At 44.6% G+C, this 25,489-nt stretch overlaps 8 protein-coding genes across 8 annotated transcripts; 4 read left to right on the forward strand and 4 right to left on the reverse strand.

The window, feature by feature from the left end:
* Nucleotides 1–3,548: 3,548 nt before the first annotated feature.
* PGRI_009690 (ubiquitin-specific protease UBP14) lies at nucleotides 3,549–6,184 on the reverse strand (the record flags this gene model as incomplete). The annotated part of the gene is made up of 6 exons (XM_040788682.1): nucleotides 3,549–3,693; nucleotides 3,750–5,433; nucleotides 5,486–5,759; nucleotides 5,821–5,961; nucleotides 6,023–6,090; nucleotides 6,154–6,184. 6 exons carry the CDS (start codon nucleotides 6,182–6,184, stop codon nucleotides 3,549–3,551), a joined length of 2,343 nt encoding a protein of 780 aa, XP_040652454.1.
* Nucleotides 6,185–6,631: 447 nt separating this feature from the next.
* PGRI_009700 (replication factor A subunit protein RFA1) lies at nucleotides 6,632–8,731 on the forward strand (the record flags this gene model as incomplete). The annotated part of the gene is made up of 6 exons (XM_040788683.1): nucleotides 6,632–6,675; nucleotides 6,737–6,888; nucleotides 6,945–7,035; nucleotides 7,082–7,628; nucleotides 7,676–8,574; nucleotides 8,638–8,731. The coding sequence occupies 6 exons, from the start codon at nucleotides 6,632–6,634 to the stop codon at nucleotides 8,729–8,731; spliced, it is 1,827 nt and encodes a 608-aa protein (XP_040652455.1).
* Nucleotides 8,732–9,190: 459 nt separating this feature from the next.
* On the forward strand, nucleotides 9,191–10,742 carry dbp3 (RNA-dependent ATPase DBP3; the record flags this gene model as incomplete). The annotated part of the gene is made up of 2 exons (XM_040788684.1): nucleotides 9,191–10,527; nucleotides 10,586–10,742. The coding sequence occupies 2 exons, from the start codon at nucleotides 9,191–9,193 to the stop codon at nucleotides 10,740–10,742; spliced, it is 1,494 nt and encodes a 497-aa protein (XP_040652456.1).
* A 168-nt stretch (nucleotides 10,743–10,910) lies between these two features.
* On the reverse strand, nucleotides 10,911–12,565 carry PGRI_009720 (oligosaccharide translocation protein RFT1; the record flags this gene model as incomplete). The annotated part of the gene is made up of 2 exons (XM_040788685.1): nucleotides 10,911–11,757; nucleotides 11,820–12,565. The coding sequence occupies 2 exons, from the start codon at nucleotides 12,563–12,565 to the stop codon at nucleotides 10,911–10,913; spliced, it is 1,593 nt and encodes a 530-aa protein (XP_040652457.1).
* Nucleotides 12,566–13,171: 606 nt separating this feature from the next.
* Nucleotides 13,172–14,360, reverse strand: PGRI_009730 (OST3/OST6 family protein; the record flags this gene model as incomplete). The annotated part of the gene is made up of 4 exons (XM_040788686.1): nucleotides 13,172–13,353; nucleotides 13,434–13,789; nucleotides 13,864–13,961; nucleotides 14,016–14,360. The coding sequence occupies 4 exons, from the start codon at nucleotides 14,358–14,360 to the stop codon at nucleotides 13,172–13,174; spliced, it is 981 nt and encodes a 326-aa protein (XP_040652458.1).
* Nucleotides 14,361–14,735: 375 nt separating this feature from the next.
* On the forward strand, nucleotides 14,736–17,676 carry PGRI_009740 (RlmE family RNA methyltransferase; the record flags this gene model as incomplete). The annotated part of the gene is made up of 8 exons (XM_040788687.1): nucleotides 14,736–14,762; nucleotides 14,822–15,112; nucleotides 15,169–16,254; nucleotides 16,631–16,753; nucleotides 16,816–16,866; nucleotides 16,922–16,948; nucleotides 17,038–17,454; nucleotides 17,509–17,676. 8 exons carry the CDS (start codon nucleotides 14,736–14,738, stop codon nucleotides 17,674–17,676), a joined length of 2,190 nt encoding a protein of 729 aa, XP_040652459.1.
* A 164-nt stretch (nucleotides 17,677–17,840) lies between these two features.
* PGRI_009750 (putative autophagy ubiquitin-activating enzyme ApgG) lies at nucleotides 17,841–20,317 on the reverse strand (the record flags this gene model as incomplete). Its single annotated transcript, XM_040788688.1, has 7 exons — nucleotides 17,841–17,921; nucleotides 17,971–18,333; nucleotides 18,386–18,853; nucleotides 18,914–19,058; nucleotides 19,123–19,901; nucleotides 19,970–20,078; nucleotides 20,127–20,317. 7 exons carry the CDS (start codon nucleotides 20,315–20,317, stop codon nucleotides 17,841–17,843), a joined length of 2,136 nt encoding a protein of 711 aa, XP_040652460.1.
* A 2,557-nt stretch (nucleotides 20,318–22,874) lies between these two features.
* On the forward strand, nucleotides 22,875–24,662 carry PGRI_009760 (imidazoleglycerol-phosphate synthase; the record flags this gene model as incomplete). The annotated part of the gene is made up of 3 exons (XM_040788689.1): nucleotides 22,875–22,997; nucleotides 23,072–24,514; nucleotides 24,573–24,662. 3 exons carry the CDS (start codon nucleotides 22,875–22,877, stop codon nucleotides 24,660–24,662), a joined length of 1,656 nt encoding a protein of 551 aa, XP_040652461.1.
* Between the last annotated feature and the right edge of the window lie 827 nt (nucleotides 24,663–25,489).

Here is a 25,489-nt window from a genome sequence, read left to right on the forward strand (position 1 = left end):
CGCTCTTCTGGCCTATAGAGCTAGCTATAAACCCGCTGAAACCTACTTACGATAGGTATTGATACGCGCTACTTAGGCCTTAAATAGTTCTAAATGTAACTTACAAACCTCCTAAACTAAAAGACCTCCTTTATAATCTATTTACCTCGAAGATCTAGTCTACTTTTACTTCTTCTTCTTATTTTTAGTATATAATTCCTTATTTTCTTTAGCGAGTAAGATAGTACCTTATATTATAAGATAAAAGCTCTTTATAAGCTAGTTTAATATATAATCTAAAGGACTTAGTAAGCTATACAATCTTATATAAAGTAAAGCTTTAATTAATAAAGCCTATTAACGTAATTCTTTCTCTATAGCTAGTATTTTTAGTATAAAATTCTAGCTTAATTTACTCCCTCTACTTAAAGGGGGGGTTAGGGTTTAAAGCTAAATATTTAGCTTAGAAATTACCTAGTTAGGTATAAATAGTACTAAACTAGCTACTCTAAAGCTATTTTTAATAGTCTCTAATTTAAAAGCTTTAATTTATATAAGGGGGTATACTTTAAGGAAGTTAAGTTTATCGATATAGTTAACTCTATTCCTTATTTTTATCTTAACTAGCCGGCTATATATACATTTTAATACTATAAAGTAACTAATATTAAAAGGCTATAAAAGGTAAGAAAAGTATAGAGGTATATAGATTAGTATAATTTAATTTTAGTTATAGATTTTATCGAATTTTAGGGTTAAATAGCTTCTGTAACTATTAAGTACTAGAAGCTAATATCTTCCCTTTATATATATAGAAGTTACTAGAATAAAGAGCTTTTTAAGCTAGCGAAGTCTAATTTTATTAGAAGTCTAACTATTAAAACTAATCTTAAATCACTAGTCCTTAGGAAGGCTATTAAACTAGGATTCTAGGAAGAGTTTACCTTTAAAAATAATATATAGAGGGAGGGCCTAACCTAAAGTATTTATATATTTAATAGTAGTTACCTATTTATAATTTCTAGGTTATAAAAGTAAGCGCTAACTATAGTATTTATTCCTTATAATAACCCTTATAGTAGCTATTAACCCTATCGTAAAACTAGTCTTATTAAAGTTATAAATATTATTAGGGTCGATTCTAAATTTAAGGACTGTTTTTTTAATAAGATTAAACTACTCTTAAATAATTTTTAGGTCTTTATATTTCGTATATTTATAATTATATTATCTTAAGAATCGGGAGGAGAGGAGAGGATATCGTTTTATAAAGTTATATACCTATTTTTCGCTAACTAAAATAACTAGGGTAGTTCTACGTTATTTAAGTAAAAGATTCGCTATTTCTTATATAGTAGAAGGCTAGGGAGTAGATCTATAAGAATCTATAGATAGAATCTATTTCTAAAGAGATTCCTCTTTAGTTTTAATTAATTTCTAGGAATTAGCGCGAGAATTCGCGCGATTTCTTACGCTATTAAAGCGTATAGTAAGGGTAGAACGGGGTACGTTAAATCGGCAGGCTACTTCACGAATTGATAAGATTTCTTTTTTTTAAAAAGCCTATATAGCTAATAAGATTCTACCCTCTTTCTCTATTGAATTCTGAGAGCTTTAAGAGCGAATTAGTGGTATGGTAGGTGGTTGAATTGACTAAGTGCTAATTGATGGACGCGTTTCTAGTAGGGTGGCTAGCTGGCTTATATGGCTAGCTCGCTTACTGAATACGTTAGCTAGTATTTTTAGTATAAAATTCTAGCTTAATTTACTCCTCTAGCTCAGAGGGGGGGTTAGGGTTCGAAGCTAAATATTAAGCTTTAAAATCACTCGGTTAGGTATAAATAGTACTAAACTAGTAGCTCTAAAGCTATTCTTAATAGTCTCTAATTTAAATACTTTATTTTATATAATAGGGTACGCTTTAAGGAAGTTAAGTTTATTAATATAGTTAATTCTATTTCTTATCTTTCTCTCTACTAGGTAGCTATATAATCTTTTTAATACTATAAAATAACTAATATTAAAAGGTTATAAAAGATAAGAAAAGTAAGGAGATATATAAATCGGTATAACCTTATTTTACTTATAAATATTATCGAATTTTAGGGTTAAATAGCTTCTATATCTATCGAGTATTAAGAGCTAATATACCCCCTTTATACTCGAAGTTAAAGGAATAAAGAGCTTCTTAAACTAGCGAAGTCTAATTTTATTAAAGGTCTAACTATTTAAACTAATTTTAAATCGCTAATTATCTAGAAGGCTATTAAACTAAGATTTAATAAAGACTTTACCTTTAAAAATTATATATAGAGGGAGAGCCTAACCTAAAGTATTTATATATTTAATAGTAGTTACTTATTCGTAATTTCTAGGTTATAAAAGCGAGCGCTAACTATAGTATTTACTCCTTATAATTACTTTTATTATAGTAATTAATCCTATTATAAAACCTATTTTATCGAAGTTATAGATATTATTAGGGTTAATTCTAAATTAAGTAATTATCTTTTTAATAAGATTAAACTACTCTTAAATAATTTTTAAGTCTTTATATTTCGTACGTTTATAATTATAGTATCTTAAGAATTAGGAGGAGAGGAGAGGGTATCGTTATATAAAGTTATAAACCTATTTTTCGCTAACTAAAATAACTAGGGTAGTTCTACGCTTTTTAAGGAGAAGATTTACTATTTCTCGAACTATAGAAGGACGGGGAGCTGCTCTATAAGAATCTATAGAGAGAATCTATTTTTAAAGAGACTCCTCTTTAATTTTAGTTAATTTCTTAGAATTTGTGTATAAAATCGCGCGGTAAGGGGTGCTCTTTAGACGACGGAGGAGAGTAGATTTCAGGACTTTAAAACGGCGCGCTACTTTATAAATAGAGATAATTTACTAGGTCTTAATAGCCTAAATAGCTAATAAGACCCTGCCCTCTTGCTCTGTTAGATTTCTAGAGGATCGAGAGCGAATTAGGGGTATGGTAGGTGGTTGAATTAACTAAGTACTAATCTATGGACGCGTTTTGGGTTGGGTGGTCCACTGGCTTACATGGACCACTCGCTTACCGAATACGTTATCTATCCTATTTATATATCAAAAGAAAACTAAATAATACATCCATTCAAGGCCTAAAAACAGTATCTAACACAGTGTAATTTTCATAAAAAATGTTTGCACTATTTACAGTCCCATGGGAGTTGGCAAAGTCTGACCCTAACCCTCGGAGGGGCGGGTAGAGGGTCCAAGATTATGGACCACCCGGAGGGTCACTGCCAGATCTAATCGATAGGAAGAAACCTAGATATGCCAGTACATTGCGCCGGTTGGTAGGAGATGTAAAACGTGCAACACTATGTACTTCTATACTATACATGTAACCACCTGGCGGACGGATCATCCCTACTATTTTCGGATTGAGGAAACTGCCATATAAGCCTACCTTAAAGTATGCAACGTAAAGTCGAAGAAGACGTAGATATCACATTTATCATAGCATCATGGACTAATGTCTCAATAGAGCAACATAAGTGCAGGATGTACACCCACCCACCCTAGAGCGCCTACTAGACCCGCGTGAAGAAGTAAAGGTAAGCGGTCTTCTTCATCGCTTCAATGTCTTCGAATTTGACAACTTTTTCATCATTGAACATCACCCATGACAGGCCACTTTCACCTGACAACGTTTTGCGAACCAAGGCAACATAATGTCTAGCATGTGTTAGTCCAGTCAAGAAACGAGTACAAAGACATATCAAGCCACTTACCCTGCATGAACTGATGTCCCTTTGTGGCATACAATAGACCTTAATTCGTAGAGAGCGGGTAAGCTGGTGAGCCCAACCGAGCCACCACGAGACTGTGCGTTGTGATCGACTCTCGGGGTTTCATTTTCCACCACATCATCCGGGTGAGTGAAAACCCAATCCAGTGCTCTGTTAACATCGCCATCGGTCGCAGCCAACGCCCGCCGGGCACGTGACACATCAATACCCATATCTCCTAGTTGGGCAATTTTTGTGGCGTCTTGCTCACTAGGGGTAGTAGAGGTGGCGACTCGATCAAGGGCCAGAGGTTCATCGATGTCTGGATCTTCCATGTGGGCGAAGAGCCAATTCATCGCAGCTTCCGCATCTAAATTACCAGTGGCATGCAGAGCTTTCTCACACCTCACAGCAGGGAACCCCATGCCCGTAAGTTGGTCGAGAGCTTCCGGATTCGGGACAAATGAAGTGGATTCTTCAATATCCGGAAGTAGCTCCTCACTCGCATCATGTTCACCAGCAAGGTAAGAGCTGAAATCTAGTGGCTTATCGTCGACTAGTACAGGGATATCCAACTTTGTGGGAACCCAGTTAACGAGCTCAAACCGACGAGCATTGACCACTAATTCCTGAGGCAATGTTTTGAAAGATGACTGCTTTGAAAAACCACCTTGGCTGCCACAAGCAGGACATGTAAGTTCAACGACCTCTGCCGAAGTAAAGATGTCGAGACACTCTGACAAACCAACAGACTCATATTCCTTTACTGTTTCATCAGAAGTGGCGGCAAGACGTGCGGGAACAGCAACTGAAATGTTGTCCTGCTCATCCACTTTATAGCGGACTTTTTTGCAATGCAAACACTGAAGACGCTGCTCAACCTGGAAGCGAAAATACTCTACCGGGTTAATCTGCGGACTGGTGTGTTTGGACAGAGCGACGGACTTGAATAGATGAAGGAGGAATTCGAACGCATCTTGCTGTCTCATGGTTGCGAACTCCTCATGACCTTGCCCAATAAGATACTTGAACATTGCTGGTGCTAAACCTTTCTGATGAGCGACTTCAGGGATGTCTGCGGATAACATAATCCGAGAATCAGGTTGTGAGTACCGGCCTGAGAGTAGACCGTCGGCAAGCTTTCGCATTTGTGTCTCAAGGTCCTGTGCTGGTGCTTGGCAGAGTGGTGGTTCTTCTGATAGCTGATAGTATCGCTCACGAAATCCAGTCACCGAAAATATGCATTGCATGATGCTTGAGAGATAGCAGCTGTTTCCGAGATTCGCTAGGCCGGTAAATGCAGGCCCAAAGATTGGAGCTAGCTCCCGGCCATCCTCGGTTGTCATGGAAAATTCCCATTTCAGATTGTGCTCGACCTGCATTTCCATCAGACTCTTCTCTGTCTTTTCACGTCCAGCCAAGTAGATTCCCCAGTGTGCAAGATGGGTCGCTAGTTCTGGGTCTACTCTCTCTTCATTGCACTTATAGCAGTAGACATCGGCGGAGCCTTCTGCTGTGATGGAGCCGAGCTTGACGGCCACAGCATGTGATGTTGAGTTTGCGTGAGTAAGCCCATGTGAGTTTCCCTTGCTTCCACCGAATTGGCTTCGCCCACAACCCTTGTTCCCACATTCCAGACACAGCCAGAGGTTCTCTCCCAGGTCACATTCTGAGCAGTGATTTAAATCTGTAATTTCAGGTTAGTACGGAGCCTAGATGAGTTTTCAGGGAATCAATACCCGTTGACATGGCTTGCGCGTTGTCCTGTTGAATCAGACAGAGTGTATGTTCGCAGGGAACAAACTCTTGCTCCCAGGCCTTGACTTCTTCCTTTTTCGAGAAAGTCATTGCATTCATAACACCTTCGATGACAATAGGAAGCTTGCCACTGGCTTTGTCCAAATTGTCCTGAGAGCATGCATAGCACACCACTGTCGTCGCCATGTCATACCTATCCTCTTCTGTTTCAGCTGCAATAGAAAGCTTTGAAATCTTCGGCGGAGGCTCGTCACGCTATAAATCAGAGGTGTGAGAATTATTGGTCATAGGCTCCACAAGTGTTTGGAGGCTGTACCTGCACTTTCTTGGGGGTCCTTCGAATGTTCAAAGCCAATGGATGACCAAATCTCTTGTAGTGAAGCAGGGCATGGTCTCTGTTTCCAGCACATCCACCATTGAAGCAATGGAGACAAACATTTAGACCGGCATCATCGTCCTTGCAAGGTCAGAGTTAGACCAGATGTGGAGTAGCATAGGAACCAAGGTAGCTGGCATACAATAGAATCAAAGCACTGTGTGCAATCTTCTCGATAAACTGCCTGGGAGGATCCTGGGGGACTCAGATCTATAAATGAGTGTTGTCCATTAGCTCGATTGTTCCTTTGATTATCAAGGTGATGTCACAAACCCGCAGCATCGGTATGGACACAAGAGGCCATATCCAGAGAGAAAATCTCGGGGACTCAACAAAGTGTCAATAGAGACTTGCTTGGTTTTTGAAAGAGGATTTAGAAGGTATGACAGTACTCCCATTGAAAGCAAAGACGAGAAAAGAGAATATCAGATACCGCAGACCAAGCCAAAGCTACGATGCGTGGGGTCCTGTCTCACCGCCTGCACGTGCTGTTATCAATGTTGTCCTGAGGCACCAAGTCAGGTGGAGGGGTGTGCCACTTAACGCGTTATTTTTCCGAACACGCGTTCCAACCTTGTCCTACAACTACTTTACAATTTGATTTGGACTTGCTCAAGTTCAGCCTTCTTTGTTTCTCTTCCCCTTCTTTTTCTTCTTTCTCTTCATTCCTCCCCTCTATCACTTTCAGTATTTCCTCAATACTATTTTTTTTTTCCGACTGTGTCAATTTGAAATTTAAAGTCATCACATAATGGCTTCTGAGGCAGCATCCCAAGTCACCATTGGGGCTCTAAGGTTTGTATCATTCGATGCAAAGATTCTATGACAGTATAGATGTTAATTGATTGTTTAACAGTGCCATCTTTGATGAAACGAAACCGCAAGTTCGCGAGCCGATTGTTCAATGTGTTCAAATCAAGGCATTACCAGCTCAACCGGGTCAACCAGAACGTTACCGGGCTGTCTTCAGTGATATTGCAAATTATGTTCAAACCATGCTTGCTACTCGTATGTGTTGTCCTCTTAATACTCTTTGCAACTCATCGCTTACTAAACGCTTCAAGAAGCCAACTCGGTGGTGACTGATGGATCTCTCCGGAAGGGTTCTTTCGTGCGCCTCAAGTCATTCCAATCAAACTCCGTGAAGGGCAAAAAGTATGTGATGCAATTCTCTCGGTTTTGATTGTGCTAATTATCGCAGAATCCTCATTATCTTGGATCTTGAAGTTCTTACGGAACTGGGTGAGGCTGAAAAAATCGGTGAACCTAGACCACTTGAAGTCAAAGCCGAGGAAGAGGAAGTGGCTCAACCGACAACAATATCGAGCAATGGGTTTTATGGCTCCAAGATGGGAGGTGCACAGGTTCAGCCACATAACCGAGCCCAGCCAATGTCTGCCCCTATGTCGACTTCATCTGCCCATGCCACAATCTACCCGATTGAAGCCATCTCTCCGTATTCCAACAAATGGACGATGAAAGCGCGATGCACGAGCAAGTCTAGTATCAAAACATGGCACAACAAGAATGGTGAGGGTAAACTGTTCAGTGTGAATTTACTGGACGACAGTGGTGAAATTCGTGCAACCGGTTTCAATGAGCAGTGTGATATGCTCTATGAGCTCTTCCAGGAAGGAAGTGTCTATTACATTTCAAGTCCCTGTCGCGTTCAAATTGCCAAGAAACAGTTCACAAATCTCAACAACGATTATGAGCTCACATTTGAGAGAGATACTATCGTTGAGAAGGTAATATCTCTTACTTTATACACAAATGCATCGCTCACATTTAATAGGCTGAGCAGCAAAATGATATCCCTCAGATTCGATTCAACTTCACCACTGTTGCTGATTTGCAGACCGTCGAAAAAGACACAATCACTGATGTCATTGGCGTACTGAAGGATGTCGGGGAGACATCCCAAATTACATCCAAAAGCACCGGAAAGCCCTATGACAAACGTGAGCTCACACTGGTCGATAACACAGGGTTTTCTGTCCGCTTGACAATTTGGGGTGCATCTGCAAACAATTTTAGTGTGGCGCTTGAGTCTGTTGTTGCCTTCAAGGGAGTCAAGGTTTCTGACTTTGGTGGAAGAAGTCTGAGCCTTCTGAGTTCGGGATCAATGACTGTTGACCCTGATATCGGGGAGGCACACCGACTCAGAGGTTGGTATGACGCCCAAGGCAGGTCGGAGAACTTCATATCGCATGCTTCATTGTCAAATGCGACCAACTCCACGGGCAAAAAGGACCCGTTCAAAACTATTGCGCAAATTCGCGAAGAGCAGCTTGGCATGTCTGAAACTCCTGATTACTTCTCCCTGAAAGCAACTGTGATCTATATCAAGCAGGATTCCACCTGGTGCTACCCAGCCTGCCTTTCTGAAAACTGCAACAAGAAGGTGACCGAACTTGATCCAGGACAGTGGCGGTGCGAAATGTGTGACAAGACCCACCCAAGGCCAGAGTACCGCTTCATCATGCCTCTTAGTGTCAGCGACCATACTGGCCAGCTTTGGCTCAGCTGTTTTGACGACACTGGAAGAAACATCATGGGTACATCTGCCGATGAACTAATGCAACTTCGCGAAGATGATCCAAATGCTTTTGGTGAAGTCTTCCAAAGAGCCAATTGCCAGACCTGGAGCTTCAGGTGCCGAGCCAAGATAGACAATTTCGGCGACCAGCAGCGGTAAGAATGATAGAACGGCTACTATTCTAATAATATGAGCGTCATGCTAATTGTGCCATACAGTGTACGATATCAGGTCTCATCCTCACAAGGCATCAATTACTCGGATGAAGCCTCTCGCCTTGCCGATATCATCAAATCCTACAGCATTGAGTAAGTATTGGAAAAATGGGCAAATATTTTTTGTTCAGCTTTGTACTAGCTTTACTATTTCTACAAGAGCACAGAGATCCTTCATGTGTATTTTTATGCTATTCGAGCCACATGCCATGATCATCTCATTTGTTCTTTCCTTCCTATCTAGTACTCCAAAAATGCATAACCACCCACTTTTCGCCATCATCCTTTCATTTTTGAGAAATCTGTAATCTGCGCAATCCGTCTTGACATCACTCCAGGGGGTCCAATGTTCTTACTGGAGTTGTTATAAGGCGGTAAGCTATTAAAGGCGGAAATCAATGGCAATACACTTAGTTTTCATGTTTTCTCGGAAATCATTTTTTCCATCTTTTTTCTGCTAGAAATATCCAGGCAGAAAATTCAGTCTCGTGCTCTTTACTTTTGATTTCAATCTTTTTTTTTTCTCTCCTTATATCCTCTTTCTGGAATCCTCGTCATGGGTAAGCGAAGCCATCTCGAGCCAACTGAGCAGCGACCGAAGAAAAAGTCCAAGTCCGAGAAGACCGAAAAAGCTTCTAAAGATAAGCAGGAAAATGGAGATAAGAAGACTGCATCTTATTCTGATGCCTCTGCTCTATCCGAGATCCCTCAGTCAGACATTGACAGTTTCTTGACCGAGAACGTGATTAAGATCGTCGATCCTACCTCACCCGGCGCTTCCCAATTCCGCCCAATCCTTTCGTTTGATCACCTACCTGAATGTGATGCTGGCCTCTACGCCCAATTGAAGTCTTTCTCTAAGCCAACGCCCATTCAATCCACTACTTGGCCGCTACTTTTTGCTGGCCGTGATGTGATCGGTATCGCAGAGACTGGAAGTGGCAAGACCCTGGGTTTTGGATTGCCGTGTCTGAAGAAATTGATTGACTCCAAGTCAAGCAAGAAGCCTTGCCAACCAAAGGCAGTGATTATTTCGCCAACACGAGAGCTTGCAATGCAGATTTATGACCAGCTTGTTAAATTCGGCGACACCGAGAAGACTCAGGTGACATGCATTTACGGAGGTGTGGGTAAAGACGAACAGCGTCGGGCTCTTCAAAAGGCCGCCATTGTGGTTGCCACCCCTGGTCGTCTCAAGGATCTCCAGAATGATGGTTCGATTGATCTTGGAAAGGTCAATTACCTCGTTTTAGATGAGGCAGATCGCATGCTTGACAAAGGATTTGAGCAGGATATCAAGGATATCGTCAAGCCAATGCCTGTCTCTAGGAGACAGACTGTCATGTTTACGGCAACATGGCCCCGGTCAGTTCGAGATCTCGCAGCAACCTTTATGAAGACCCCGGTAACTGTTACCATTGGCGGAGACCCATCTGCAGACCCCCGAGCCAACTTAAGGATCAAGCAAGTTGTTGAGGTTGTTGACGGCCGAGACAAGGAGGGCCGACTCATACAGCTACTCACCAAATCCCAGCGTGGTCACCAGTCGCCTGAGAAAGTGCTGGTTTTCTGCCTTTACAAGAAGGAGGCTATGCGCGTTGAGAATCTTATCAGAAACAAGGGATTCTCAGTCGCCGGCATTCACGGTGATCTGAACCAATCAGACAGATTCCGAAATCTTGATGCTTTCAAGAAAGGCAATGCTACTGTTCTTGTTGCAACTGATGTAGCGGCTCGTGGCCTTGATATCCCGAACGTGAAACTGGTGATTAATGTCACTTTCCCTCTTACCGTTGAGGACTACGTGCACCGGATTGGAAGAACCGGGCGTGCGGGGGCTGATGGTCTTGCTATCACCATGTTCACTGAAACTGACAAAGGGCTGTCCGGCGGGTATGTTACTCATTTCTAATATCCTTGGACTCATCAGGGCAATGCTAATTGTGAATAGATTGATCAATGTTCTCAAGGCAGCCAAGCAAGATGTGCCAGAGGCACTGTTGAAGTTTGGCACAACAGTCAAGAAGAAGCAACACGATGTGTACGGTGCCTTTTACAAGGACGTTGATATGGACAAAACAGCGACAAAGATCACGTTTGACGATTAATTGGTTCATTCCGACTTGGTATATTTCCTGGAGGATCTAGAGGACAGCATGTGATGAAGCCTTGTCAATTGACCCATCAAATATTCCCTTTCTATGCAAATTCTGTTGTTTTTTATTGGTTAGGCGTTAAGAACAAATCAACATCATATCAGATTTCAGACCAGGTACTCACATCAGGAGAGCATAGCTGCCGCTCAAGGCGCATACTTTGATAATTCCCAGTTCCAGGCCAAACCCGCGGCTCAAGAAGAAGCTCGCCAGAGCACACAGAATGAAGCTAGCAGGTCGAATGGCTACTTCACTTGTGTACAGGCTACATCCATTTCGATGGAGGTATGATTTGATGAAACCATAACTCCAAAAGGTTCGAACTACCATGTTCACAATGTTGGCCAGGACCAATCCATACGCACCCAGGTTCCCTACTTCTAGGAACATATAGGCCGCTAAGGCATAGCAGGCAGAAAAGACGCCCATCCAAGCCGTTTGCTTCCGTATCTGCTGCGAATTTGCTGCAGATGACACGAACGCTTCGGTGATCCCATTGAATGCCAAAAATGGAATGTAGTAGCAATAGACGGAGAGCAAATACCCGATTTTGGGCGAAGACCATTGACGGCCTCCTAAGATATGTAGCAATTGAGGTACCATCATTGGGCCTAACGGAAATATCAGGACTGAGAGCAATTGGTACGCGCGTAGGATATCAATGAGGTGATCTCTGCTCGTGCGGATATGGGTCTTCTTCAGCTTCCCATCCTCATCGGGGCACAGTAGGGCCGAGAATAAGTTCCGGCTGCTCTCCTCCAGTGGCTGGAAAATGATCCGCGCGACGAGCCCGCCGTAGTTAGACGCAAGAGAGTATATCCCCTGATCTTCTAGTCCCGAAAGGGCTGCGAGCATCATAGTGTCGCCCTGCGTGAGCAAATGCTTCACCAGAGATTGGAAAAACACATTCGCAGCAAGTGACGTTAACTGGCACGAGAACCGTCCCAGAAAGTAGTTAGAGGGGTCCCTATAAATCGTTACCGTGTTGTTCTTTGTGGTATAGCTTGGGCAAGCCAAGGTCAGTCTTACCTGGATTGTATACGTGTCAATAGGAAAGAGAAGCGGGTTGTGTTGGTTTCCCCGAGTAGGGCCAAGGAGTAGCCGCAGATGAGGGCTAGGGAGTAACTGAGATGACCAAGAGCAAATGGTAGCACACCGAGGTCATATTTGACCTGAGAAGCATATATAAAGGCAGAGGAGGTCACTACACTTCTCAGAAATGCCGCTGGCATTTCAACAGCAGCGCGTTTCTCATAAAGCATATGTTGCTGTACTACCGAAAAAAAGGGCTCAGTGCTGAGTTCCATAAGAGACGCAGCCCCAATCAAGACCACACTGGGGTAGAAGAAGGCAATCTTTGATGCCTCCTCTGGGACAAAACGCTGATAAAGCATAGTGAACATAAGACTGGAGGGAATTCCAAGGACGAGGCTCAAGTAAGAGACATTCACCACTGCTTGAGATGACACAGAGTGTGAATCTGTCGTTGTAGCATCTGGTTGAACAGAAGACTTTTTGTCAGGCAAAGACGGAATAGGTTGCCTTTGGATAGCCATCCGAATACTTTCCCTTGAGAAATACAAGATCGAAACCTGGAAGAGCTCCAGCTGTGCTGCTATTCCCAGCACTGCTGGCGAGAGTGTGCGCAAAATCAATTGATTCGAGGTGAAGGTAAAGATCCTAGATGCTAATTGAATCAAGATCAAAAAGCTTGTGCCGATGGCCGACGACGCCAGGATCTTGCCCATACGGGCATCGTCCGGTTTAGTACCCATGATTGAGCCCAGCTATCACAGTCGAGTGCTAGTCTCAAATCAAGACAATAAGACCGGGGGAGTGTAAGGTTCAAGGGGTAAAGGAAAAGATGTGAAGAATCAGGTGGGGCCTCCAAGGACGTTTTTTGCCTTAGGCTTTTCGGGAAATGGTAGATATTGTACCAGATAAAATATTAATTGTCTTAAAAAGCCTATGAAATATATATATAAAAATATATCAACTTATATTTCCACTTGGTGCTCGGGGCCCTTGCTTACGTCTAGCCCGACCTTGTCTCTGAGCCCTACTTAGCTTCGATACCCATGTACTTCTCCCTAGAGGGCTAGGTATCACTACAGGCTAATTGTGAAATTTCCTCCAAAAGAACCTGTGATGTCTGATATGCGAAATTTTCATGGCATAGGGAAAGTGTTAAAATGGTCAAAATCCGCAAAGCACCGGTCCTTCAAGCCGTTTAAGCTCCTGATCCATATCAACTTATGTTGATTGTCATATACAAAAACCCCAGAGATCTCGCCACTAGAATGTTAATGATAGTTTGTAGATCAATATGTTTCCAGGTGTTGCCATTTTCGGACTGCTGATCATGTAGGCTCTTGGGCACTCTAGAACGGAGGTAGATAGAATGGATAGCCACCATTCTTTGTTTTGAAGACACTGAGAAGGAAGCTGTATGTTGCAAAAAGAACAGTTGCCCAGATTAGGACAGCCAGCTGTTGACCCTTGACATCTTCCATCCGGGGAACCTTCAGTGCGAGTGCGATTGTAGCAAAGGAAAGGACAGCGTCTGTGCAACCAAAATGTTAACCTAGGAACTCGACATGGAAGCCATACTCAGTATCAACGAGCCTCATGATTTTCACTTACAGATGGCAGCCACAATCTGAGTCTCCATCCCGAACTGATTCTGGAATCCACCAGCGAAATAGGTAATGCCACCTTGGCCATTGCCAGCAACATATGGAACCTTTCGGATGTGGTTGAACATTTGACCACTTGTGAACAGAAGAATAGCGATAAGGCTGATCGCAGCCCAAAGGTTTCGGTTCTGGACAATTGGTAGCAGATAGGGAGAAAGGACTGCAATCACAGTCACAACTGCCATTAGAATGGTGACTGCTGATACGACCCGCATGTAATTGATGGGTCGAACTAGTTGCGGTTTGGGGCCTTCGGGCAAATGACGTCCAATCCAAGAGTAGACCTGGTCGGCTGAGACCGGGCTGTGTGGGATTGACATGTTAGTGAGACAGGGGCCAGGCGCAGGGGCCATGGGGGAAAAAAGAAGAAAACTTACCCTGTGAAATCAAACCGGAGGGGATTCCCTTCAACCTTGGCAAAGGGGCCGATGGTGGGAGGGAAGACGAGGAGTACGGGTGCAGTTTGAAGCATGAGCTGCTTATGTTAGTCGCATGTTCTACAACCCAGTCTCGGGTAAAAATGCCATACCTTTTGGAAAACGGCCTTGCCATTGTCAAAGTCGAGTGTTCCAAAGACTACCTTGAGGTCATCAGGCTTGGTGCCCTTGGTCCAGCTTCGGGCGATCAGGTCCCATTCAGGTTCAAAGTCACGGCATAGGAGGCAGCCAAAGCGAGGATCCGTAGCAGTCAGAATAACCACAGCATAGTAATCTCGAGGTGCTGAGGTAAGATCTTCATATAATTCACTGTCAAGATCAACAGGGCCTGAACGAGACAGGGATTGATATCTTGCAAACTTGTCCGGTGTTGAGCTCGCAGACAAGACACTAGACACAATCGAGGAAATGAGAAAAAGGGCTGTCCAGAGCTTCATTTTGGCATGACAAGGAGCTGGACAGCTTTAAAGAGGTTAGTTATAAAGTGCAATTGATTGAAAAACTATCAATCGGTTGCAATTGAAGATGTTTGAACACGTTGAGTGATAAAGTCCAGGTGTCCACTATCAACGTAATCGTAATCGCCCGCATATCGGCTTACTTAATATATTGGCCCCGACGCCAAAACACCGCGTCTTCCTTCTGTGACGATTTATATCATACTTTGAATAAATTATTGGATATAACACCACATATCTTACCTAGATATTTCTATTGCTCTGCGCAGGCATCATTTAATTTATAGCCCCTTTTCCTTCTATTTTCTTATATCGAAGGGCTCCTGTCTTATTTTGGACACTGTCGGTATGGCAATGGCCGAAGAAGCATCCGCCTTGGATGTATGTGGCTTCCCTGGATTGATAGAAATATGCCCAAGATGCTAAATTGATTATTCTAGTTTGAAATGTCCATGAGGACCATGCGCCTGGAAAAGGACTATGAGAAGAGTCTTTCGGATTCCGTTCGTCTTCTGGATGGAGAGAGGGATCGCGTACGACGCATGGAGCTCTTGCTCTCGAAAATCGAGAATGAAGCTCTCCGATCGCAACTGGAGGAAGCAAATCGGCATCTTTTGGGATTCACGGGTGCTGATTCAGAAGCATGTGCTCAACTCCAGGAGGCTTGCCAGGAAATCGATCATTTGGAGCTTCAAGCGCAGGCATCCGCAAGTGAGATAGACCGACTCAAAGTAAGTTTCAACTCCGTGGAGGCTGAATGCATAATTGGTTATGTTAACAGCAATAGGAAGAGCTCTCAATCCAGAAAAATAGTTCGATCAGTTACAGTACTATCCTTGCAGAGAAACTCCATCTCTCTAAAGAACTCGCAGCACTACGATCGGAGCTTGAGCGGTTTAGAGCGCAAAACGCATCATATCAAGCCATCAACTCCGAGAAACATGAGATGGAACGGCAAATGAACTCTCTGGAGCTTCAACTTGACAATGAAAAACATTCCCATGAACGTACTCGGGCAAAGGGATCACAACAAATGGCAGAAATTGCCAAGCTCTCTACTCGAGTCGAAGAGTTGCGGAATGAGCTAGCAGGAGAATTGCGAGCCAAACAGCAACAGGAACGGGAGAACCACGATCAGAACTCGGCATGGGCCAATCAGCGGGCGACATTTGAAGGAGAGATTGATTCGCTCAAACAGCAGTTGCGGTCAAGCAAGGACAGGCTCCAGGAAGCCCATATTGAAATTCAGCAGCGACGCAGCCTCAAATCACACGCAGGTCATGACTCTGAATCTAGTTCTCGAACAGTCCCGCTTCAGCGCCCTGGCCCGAGTGGCCATGCCGGCGTGACGATTGCAACCCCTGGGGCTGTTCGTGTACAAGAGAAATTGAAGAGGGATTCGGCTGTGCCTGGTGATAAGTCGGCGTTTTCTATCACACCATTCTTAAACCGCACAGGCGCACCTTCGGATTCGCCGATAAGTTCAGTTGGAGACGAAGATGAGCTTGGAGATATCGACACTCCTCATGGATTACTTGGCAAGCAGAGCACTTCTCGCGAACCAAAACGCATCGGTTCTGCCCTTCGGCGCCAACTATCTCCAACAGAAGACCGTATTCCAACCACCAAATCCACCAAGCCAAGGGCACTTGAGGGTGCCATACCTGTCTCATCACTGAAAAATGAGGTCAAGAAAACAACCTATCGCCTAGATCGCAGTATGCCAACCACTGAGACCGATGAGTTATATGAGCAGAGTGAGCATGAACAGGCCAAGCCGAAAAAACGCAAACTTGGTGGTCAGCGGGATCGGAGTTTGTTCGAAGAGGATGAAGAAGAGTCTCACCCCAGGAAATTCGGACGAAAATTTGCAGTAGGAAATGGTCGGGCTTCAACGCTGAGTAAAACACAACCTACTAGTTTGCCACGGGCGCTTGGTCTTGGAACAGCACCTATGGGATTTTCTCCCTTGAAAAAAGACCGCAAACGATTTTAATATATATATATATATATATAGATATATAAGAAGGTCCATTAATTTTGAATTACCAGACTCTACCCAGGTGTATGTACAAATATCGATGTCACAGCTCAATGGCCGATAAGAGCTGACTTGAGGGCGGTTATGTTTTGCTGGCAGAAAATAAAAAGCTTCCTGCTCTCAGAATTATCTCCCCTGATATTATTCAATTCACATGATGTTTGCTTTACATTCAACTCGGTTTTGGCAGAATGTCTGTCGTAAACAGGCAATTGGTCAAGCAAGACATGCATCATCCAAACGGTGGCAAGCCCGCCAGCAAAAGGACCAATTCACCAGAGAGGCAGCTGTCCAAGGGCTGAAAAGCCGTGCTGCTTTCAAATTGCTGCAGGTAATTCAGCACCGATATTACTCTATTCTCCTGGATTTATCTGACACATTAGTACCCGTTAGATTGATGAGAAATATCGAATCTTCAAGGGTGGACAGACAGTTGTTGATTTGGTATGTTAGTCGTTCAACCTGGACTCTTAGATCATTGTTAATTCGTTGCATTTAGGGTTATGCTCCAGGGTCGTGGTCGCAGGTGTGTCGACCACTTCTGTTTCTTTTCTCCTTTTGACTTATACGCCCTTTCTTTGCCGTCAAATGGTCCGCAATTAACCCCCAGAGAAGGTTGCTGCAAGCCGTACTCAACCGCATGGCCGAGTCCTCGGTGTCGATATCATCCCAGCCCAACCACCGAAAGGAGTGTCTACAATCCAAGGCAATTTCCTTGCACCCGAAATCCAAACCTACATCCGAGACTTTCTCCGCAGCCCAGACAGAGGCAGGCCGCGCCAATCCAGCGCTCTAGACGATTCCAGCATCAGTCCATTAGAACCGAATTCAGATAGTGAACGCACGAACGAGGCCGAGAAGACGGAGATGAAGGGTGATAAAATACTTGAAAGAACGGTAGATGTGGTTCTTAGCGATATGTCTGCTCCCTGGTACCAGACCTCCGGTTTCTGGAAACGAAGTCTAAGTGCTCCTTATAATAGGATGATGAACACCAGCGGTGTCAGCTTCAGAGATCATGCTGGAAGTATGGTATGAATTCTTGTTACTCAATTCATAAGTGTGAAACGCTTCTGACTTACGCAGGATCTCTGCCACGCGGCTTTGCGCTTTAGTTCGGATGTTTTGAAGACAGGCGGTCATTTTGTCTGCAAATTCTACCAAGGTGCCGAAGACAAAGAACTAGAGCAGCAGCTGAAAGAATTATTCAAAAAGGTTCATCGCCTGAAACCTGAATCATCTCGCAGTGTATGATTTGCCTCGTCCAATTTACACCCATCCACCGACTAAAGCAATTGGCAGGAATCCAGGGAGGCCTTTTTCGTTGGCCTGGAGCGAAAATTATAAAACTCAAGCTATGTGGAACTTGCATGTCGGCAGATCACAGTGTGGTCGAAGAGCCGAACCATGCTTTCTGTCTAAAGGATCTCGATCTCCTCATTGTCAGACGCCTCGTCCCACTCAATATCGGCTAGTGCTGCTTCCGCCTTCTCGTGGACCTTCCTATGTGTCAGTCTGGGAGTGAGTTGGTTATAGACGCTGACTGACCTCTTTCAGCCCACTCAATTCTTCGACATATCCATGTTCATTCAGTGCTCTTCGCACGAAGCCCCAACCCTGCTCGCGGTATGCACTGACAACCTTATCCGAGCATGCACTGCAGCTTGGATAACTTTTGCCGGTGACAGACATGTTCTCGAAATTGGAGAGAAATCCTCGTATTTGATGGGGCACAATCCCCAAGGGGTGATCATCGCGCTCAGTATTGCGGGTCATGGGAGCTGGCGCGGCAGCACCTTTGGGGTGCTGAAGGAGTGACACAAAAAGCTCCACCAAAAGTGCAGAGGCTATAGGAGCCACTCCAGGGCGGGTCACTGTACACTGCTGGTCGAGAGTTTGATCTTTGATAGACTATCCTGCAGTCAGTTCTGTATAAAGTAGGTCCCTGGTTTGATAATCTTACATTAGCTGGTGCTACCACATCATTGCAGAAATAGCACCCAAGCTCGGCCGGCAAATCTTCATCCTCCGTGGTACCATGGCGCATCACCACAAAGGAATCAAACCCAAGGGCTGCATTCATCACAATTTTCCCTGCCGCCTTTCCCATCACTGTAGGCAGCCATCGTGATTCTCGGGTATCCATAAGGAGGAATATAGCATCATGCTCATTGATCAATGTTTTGAGACGATCAAAATCGGACCTTGTCACATCTTCGTCCACAATAGGATGGCCGGCCATGGGCACCGAGAGCGCATGACCTGTGGTCTCTACTCCCGGGTAAATTTGGGTAAGGGCTTTAGAAGCCCGATGTGCTTTTAGGACGCCCCCGTTCAAGCAGTCTTCAAAATTAAATAGTGGCTGCCGGACAGGATTAGAGAATGAGACGGTTCCGTTGTCAACGAATGTGATCTTCTTCACACCCCAGCCCTATATATAGTCGTTGATTAAAACAATAGTTTTCGGGCGCGGAGGTTGACGTCCACATACCAGCAGATTCCGGGAGACGTAGCTTCCTAATGTACCGGCTCCTAGCAAGAGACATTTGGTGTGCTTGATTTTCTCAAGGTCGAGCGTCGGGCTGATCCGCCATTTGATGAGTTTGAGGTTGAGATCGACCGACTGATCTGCTAATCTTTAGAAAAGTCAGCTTCCTTGATCAACTTTTCTGGCTGGATATCTCCAAATTAACACCATACCTCTTGGGATCCATGTACTCGGTGAGATTGACAATTCTTCCGGCCAATTTCCCAGTCGGGTTACGTTCCCAGCCGGTCACCTTTGGCAGCGGCAACGACACTTGACTCTGCAGTGATTCTGGGATCTGGGGCTCTTGCTTTGCACTTGACTTCAGCTGGATTATTGTACTGCGCCCCTGATCACGCTTCGCATGCACGTCGCGATAGCGTATCAATTGTACCTGTTCGAGGCCCCATCGCTGCTTGATCAGAACGAGCAGGTTTCTTAGCATCCATCCTGGTGCCTGTTCATAATTTGATGGGTCTGAGAAACAGAAATAGCGGTCTTCAGCAGCGACGTTCTTAAAAAACCCATTTTCGTATTCAGAAAGTGACGCTATCTGCCAGTTGCTATTCGATGTGTCTTGTTGTGCACTCTTTGTCTCGGAGTCGCCTGGAGATGCGTCATCGGAACACTGTCTGGTTTTTCGAGCCAAAAAGAATCCTCGTTGTCGATGATCCACAATATACGACCATGTTTGCACTGCTTCCACTAATGCAGTGCTCTCATGTGGAGATAAATGTGTTCCCTTCAAGTTGTCAATATCCTGGTCCTGGTATTGCTCGGATACTTGATTTGTTGGTTTCACAGGGACCCATTGGGGGTCTGAATGAATCGCCGGGAAAGCAAACCAGTAGTGGAACTTGTATTTTTTGAGGTCGGCAAAAGATACAATCACAAAACTGCAGAGTAACGAGGGGCATGAAAGTATTGTCCCGTCGTGGATGGCGTCCCATATCTTAGAGCTCTCATTAGTATATTAGTATATAACTCTCCTTTCGGAGCACTAGTTATGATTATTCCTACCATTTGTCCAGCTTGATGGAGTAGTTTGGATCTGTCCATGTTTCGATATTCTTCAATGGTATTGACATTCTTGATCATTCCATCTGCTCTGTAATAGCCAGCTGGTGCCCTGGGTTGCTGTTAGAGGGGTTCTTATGAACATTCCATTTTATCTTACTCGCTGCCAGTGAGTGCGTTCCCATGAATTTGTATTCGGCATGACGCAGCCTCAGGATCAGAAGGACGAATCTCGTATAATCCCCGAACGGGCCGGGCGGAGTCATCTAGTTTGTCATGATTGATCTTATGGGAAGCCAGTGAAGTATAGAAAGGTAACTCGATGTCGGAAGCAAACGGTGTGTACTGCATTTCGGAGGAACAGAGAGAAAAGAAAAGATTATCAAGTCACTCCGAATGATACAGTCTTAGGTTGTAATAGTTAAGGAGGGAAGAGGGCGTAAAGGGCGTAAAGGAGGTGAAAGGGTCTGATGTCACGAGAGAAGAGGGGCTTATCTATCTTCACGTACCTGAGGTTCTACTTTCTTCCAGCCTTTTAATATATGAAATCTCTGATATACACACACATTTTTATATATACATATCAATGATGTATATATATAATATTATATGTGTACTGTAAAGAGTACCTTTGCAGATATTGAATCATCGGGCTATAATCGTCTCGTGAGCTTAACAGCTGACTTCTGCTGAACACGCGATCCCCTGAAATATGTAAGATTTTAGGGTTATATTGTAAATCAAGGATACCTATACTCCTATAGTTATGTAGCTTATACCTCCAGTCCTCATAGGGCTGCCCAACCTTGGAATACCTATTCCCAATCCTATTAGCCCGATAAGATTAGACCGATAAGAATCGCGTCGCCCGTTTACTATGCCCCGCTGCTTGTTCCTCTTCTTTTCTTCTTTCCACTTTTCAACTCTACAAATTAGTAGAACGCCAGAACATGCTCATCGGCTTATGTGGAGGTCAGCAGATCGTGGCAAATTAATCCTTCACACCACATGAACTAACGAGGATATACGTCAAAAGGTATTTGCGCTGGCAAACATGCGATTGCTGAGTACCTAATCCAGCAAGGGTTTCAGCTTCTTGAACTAGCCAGCAAACCTCAATCTGACATCATCGAGTCAGAGTATGACCTGCGACTGCAAGCGTCGGAGGTCAGAAAGAAAGAGGACCCAAAGTCGCCAGTTCTCACATTCCAAGATGCCGACTCTCTACTTGACTTTGCAACGAAAAGATGGCAAGAACGTTGGGTTACCACAGACATTGCAGATGCCACTACACTAGATCGATTCCTCCTGCGTCCCTTTTTCCTCCTCGTGAGCGTTGATGCACCAGTGAGCCTCCGATGGAAACGATTTGCCGACAGGTTCGTGATGATACGTGTGACTGAAGCCCCCGACCTAACCTTTCTTTCTTCCTAAAAAAGATGTTGGAGAAGACAACTGGACCCGCCTGAACTTGAAAAGTTCGTAATGTGGAATGACCATAATCTTTACGACAAGGAGATTGGACGCGTATACTTGACTGACAAAGCCCAAGTGCGCCTATTCAACTCCTCCTCCTCCCTTGAAGAGCTACACTCCGCTTTGCAGACCCTCGACCTGGCAGACGAACAGCGGTTGAGGCCGAATTGGGACCAGTATTTTATGCAGCTGGCCTCTCTTGCTGCCCAAAGAAGCAATTGCATGAAACGAAGAGTGGGATGTGTGCTCGTTCGAGAGAGTCGTGTCATTAGCACAGGATATAATGGGACACCGCGGCATCTCCAGAACTGCAACCAAGGTGGATGTACGACACAGGCCAGAACCGAATAAGGTTCAATGATCCTATTGTTCATTTGGCTTACTAGAAATCATTATAGGTCCACGGTGCAATCGCGGGGATGGCGGAGGAGTCGGTCTTTCAACCTGTCTTTGCCTCCACGCCGAAGAAAACGCATTGTTGGAAGCAGGCCGAGATCGGATTCGAGAGGGGGCTATCCTATATTGCGATACGTGAGTGCACTTCATCCTTAAATGAACATTGCCAAAGACAAACCCTTACTGTAGATCGCAGATGCCCTTGCTTGACGTGCACGGTCAAGATAGCTCAAGTTGGAATTTCGGAGGTCGTTTACTCCCAAGGATACAACATGGATAACGACGTAAGCCAATGCTTGTCCGCTTCGGGTTTACTTATCTAATTTGGACACACAGAGTGCGGCTATATTGCAAGCAGCAGGCGTACGCCTACGGCAATTCCACCCGGTAGTCAATCTTCCTTCAAGAACCTTACCTCTTTTATATACATAACTAACCGTAAGCCTACAGCCCTCGAACGGACTCATCTATCTTCAGGGACCTGAGCGACCAGCCACAACCGGAAACCAATAACATACAATACGACAATGGAGGCACGGGGAAATCCAACCCAGTGAAGAGAAATATACTTCTGCATCAGTACATATTTGCACCACCCCAGGACTACATCAAACTTAGTTTTTCAAACTAACTTGTCTAGATAGAATTGCAATTGAATGGGGTTCTTGGTGGAAACTATATCTTCTAGGGCTATTACATATTGTCTAAAGAAAACAGCCCTGGAGGGCTATGTAGTATGCGTATTCTACATGTGACTCACAGATATTATAAAGCACAAAAAGGAACTTGGAATGCATAGTAATTAGCCGCTATGAGTAAGTACTCTGTTGTACCTCCTTCTCCGCATTTTATCTGGCAGAAAAAAAAAGAGGTATGACTCAGCGTACGAATTTTGGCGGGGCCCTTAGGAACCCCTCGATGGTCTTCACAGTCGGATTCCTTACCATGTCGGGAGCCTAAACTCGATAATCCACTACATTGCGGGCTATCAGCTGAGATTGCTATTGGGATTTGTTTGGCCTAAGCCCATATAACCATGCCTACCGTCCACTTGCTGGACTACGTTGCGGGAAACATCCGTTCCCTGGTCAATGCGATCAACCAAGTCGGATACGATGTCGAATGGGTTAAATCTCCCGAAGATGTGAAAAATGCTGACGTTAGTCAAATACCCAGGACCAATTCCACTATGGCTAGCTCACAATCATGCCATTGCTAACAACAACACCCTAGAAACTGATACTCCCCGGTGTTGGCCATTTTGGCCATTGTCTCTCCCAACTGGACAAAGGAGGGTTCTTGGGGCCCGTCAGACAGCATATCGAAGCTGGGAAGCCTTTTATGGGTATCTGTGTTGGTCTGCAAGCCCTCTTTCAGGGCTCAGAGGAAGATAACAACGTCCCAGGGCTTGGCTTGATTCCTACGCGCATTCAAAAATTCAATGACACCTCGAAGAGTGTACCGCACATTGGGTGGAATTCTGCAATCAACACTGGATCTGATGACACGAAGAATCAAAGTTTCTATGGTCTGAGGCCGACCAGCAAGTATTATTACGTCCACTCCTATGCGGCCCCCTACAACCCGGGTGTATTGGAGAGTGACGGCTGGTCTGTAGCTACAGCCACATATGGCGAGGAAGAATTCATCGGTGCTATCAGTCGGGGCAACATCTTTGGCACCCAATTCCACCCGGAGAAGAGTGGCGTGGCTGGGCTGCGAGCCATACGCGCATTTTTGAACGGTGATCAGTTCCAGTCGCTCTCACAGGACCTAGTCACTGGCAATGAAAATGGGCTCACTCGTCGCGTTATTGCCTGCCTTGATGTTCGGACAAACGACTCTGGTGACTTAGTTGTCACCAAGGGTGACCAATATGACGTCCGAGAGAAGAGCGGGGCAGACGCCAGCGGCAGCGTTCGCAACCTCGGTAAGCCTGTCGACATGGCTAAGAAATATTACGAGCAAGGAGCAGATGAAGTGACCTTTTTGAATATCACCTCTTTCCGAAACTGCCCAATTGCTGATACGCCCATGCTTGAAATTCTGCGACGAACATCAGAGACGGTATTTGTGCCTTTGACCATTGGCGGAGGAATCAAAGACGCCGTTGACACTGATGGAACCCGGGTACCTGCCCTGGATGTGGCAACGATGTATTTCAAGTCTGGAGCTGATAAAGTCAGCGTTGGCTCCGATTCTGTCTTCGCCGCTGAGGACTATTACCGCGCTGGTGAGAAGTTGAGTGGCCAAACCGCAATCGAGACGATATCACAAGCCTATGGAAAGCAGGCTGTTGTGGTGAGCGTCGACCCCAAGCGGGTATATGTGGATAAGCCAGAAGACACCCACCACCATACAATTAAGACACAGTTCCCCAACTCGAAGGGGCAAAGCTTCTGCTGGTACCAATGCACTGTCAAAGGTGGCAGAGAAACTCGCGATATCGACGTGCGGCAACTTGTGCGGGCTGTTGAGGCCATGGGAGCTGGTGAAATTCTTCTGAATTGCATTGATAAAGATGGAAGCAACAGTGGGTTTGATCTGGAATTGATCAGAGATGTTAAAGCTTCGATCAAAATTCCAGTCATTGCTTCAAGTGGGGCTGGCATACCTGCGCACTTTGCGGAGGTTTTCAACCAAACAACCACTGATGCAGCATTGGGGGCAGGAATGGTAAGCTTGTGTTCTTCCAAATATTTTCCCTACAACAGAGTTTCTGACCATGCCCTAGTTCCACCGCGGTGAATATACCGTGACTCAAGTAAAAGATCACCTTCAAACCGAGGGATTCCTGGTCCGCCAATTTGAGGCTGCAATCTAAAGACTCAGCTGTGTCAAAAGGTGTAATATTTCTCATGGGGATATTTTGCAAGTTTGATGTTTTTATTAGAGAATAGAGAGATCGTACGGGGGCCGATCCCACCAACCAATATATACAGTACAAACCCCCCAAAAACAAAAATAAAACTAATATACAAGATGTTCGAGATGGTAATAAATGCATTCCGAACAGTTGAAGGGGTCACGTGAACCGTTATCTTTACTCATCAAAAGCGGTCTAAGAAGCGGTAGAAACAAACGTAAATCATCTGACTTTTCCGTACTTGCCACTTCACCTTCTCCTCCCCCGAGACAACTGACTGCGGCGAAAGTTCTATCCTCACCATTCTCACTACACCGATTATCACTCCTACTTCTTTCTTTCTAGTTTTCAGTCTTTGGCTTTACCCTTTGTTGATCTCGCCGTGACCATCAAATCTCGTTACCTAACAACTACGACACTTCGACATTCGTCGTTTGATAGTGAATTTGCTCATACCTAACAGTTCCCTTTATAACAGGATTTGGTGCCTACAAGGATCTCCAGACAGGTTCGATCCCAGGGCAGGGTGCTGGGGTGGCTCTGCGAATCACTTGAAGGACGGGGCAGTCCATCAAATCTCTCTTGAATACACCTTTTTTATTATTCAGCACCAGTGTTCTTTCGATCATCGTATTCATCAATTCTTTGATCTCCATTTGTATGCAGTGATCTGAACACTCACCATTCAGCATTCAAAAAGATTCATTCACATATTCCATTGTCTCAGTGGTCTATTGATCCCTGCTTTCTTTCTAAAATATCTCGTGCTTTCTCTGTGATCTGAA

Source organism: Penicillium griseofulvum (genome assembly GCF_001561935.1).
Source record: "Penicillium griseofulvum strain PG3 chromosome Unknown contig_79, whole genome shotgun sequence".
In the NCBI taxonomy this organism is placed as follows: Eukaryota; Fungi; Ascomycota; class Eurotiomycetes; order Eurotiales; family Aspergillaceae; genus Penicillium; species Penicillium griseofulvum.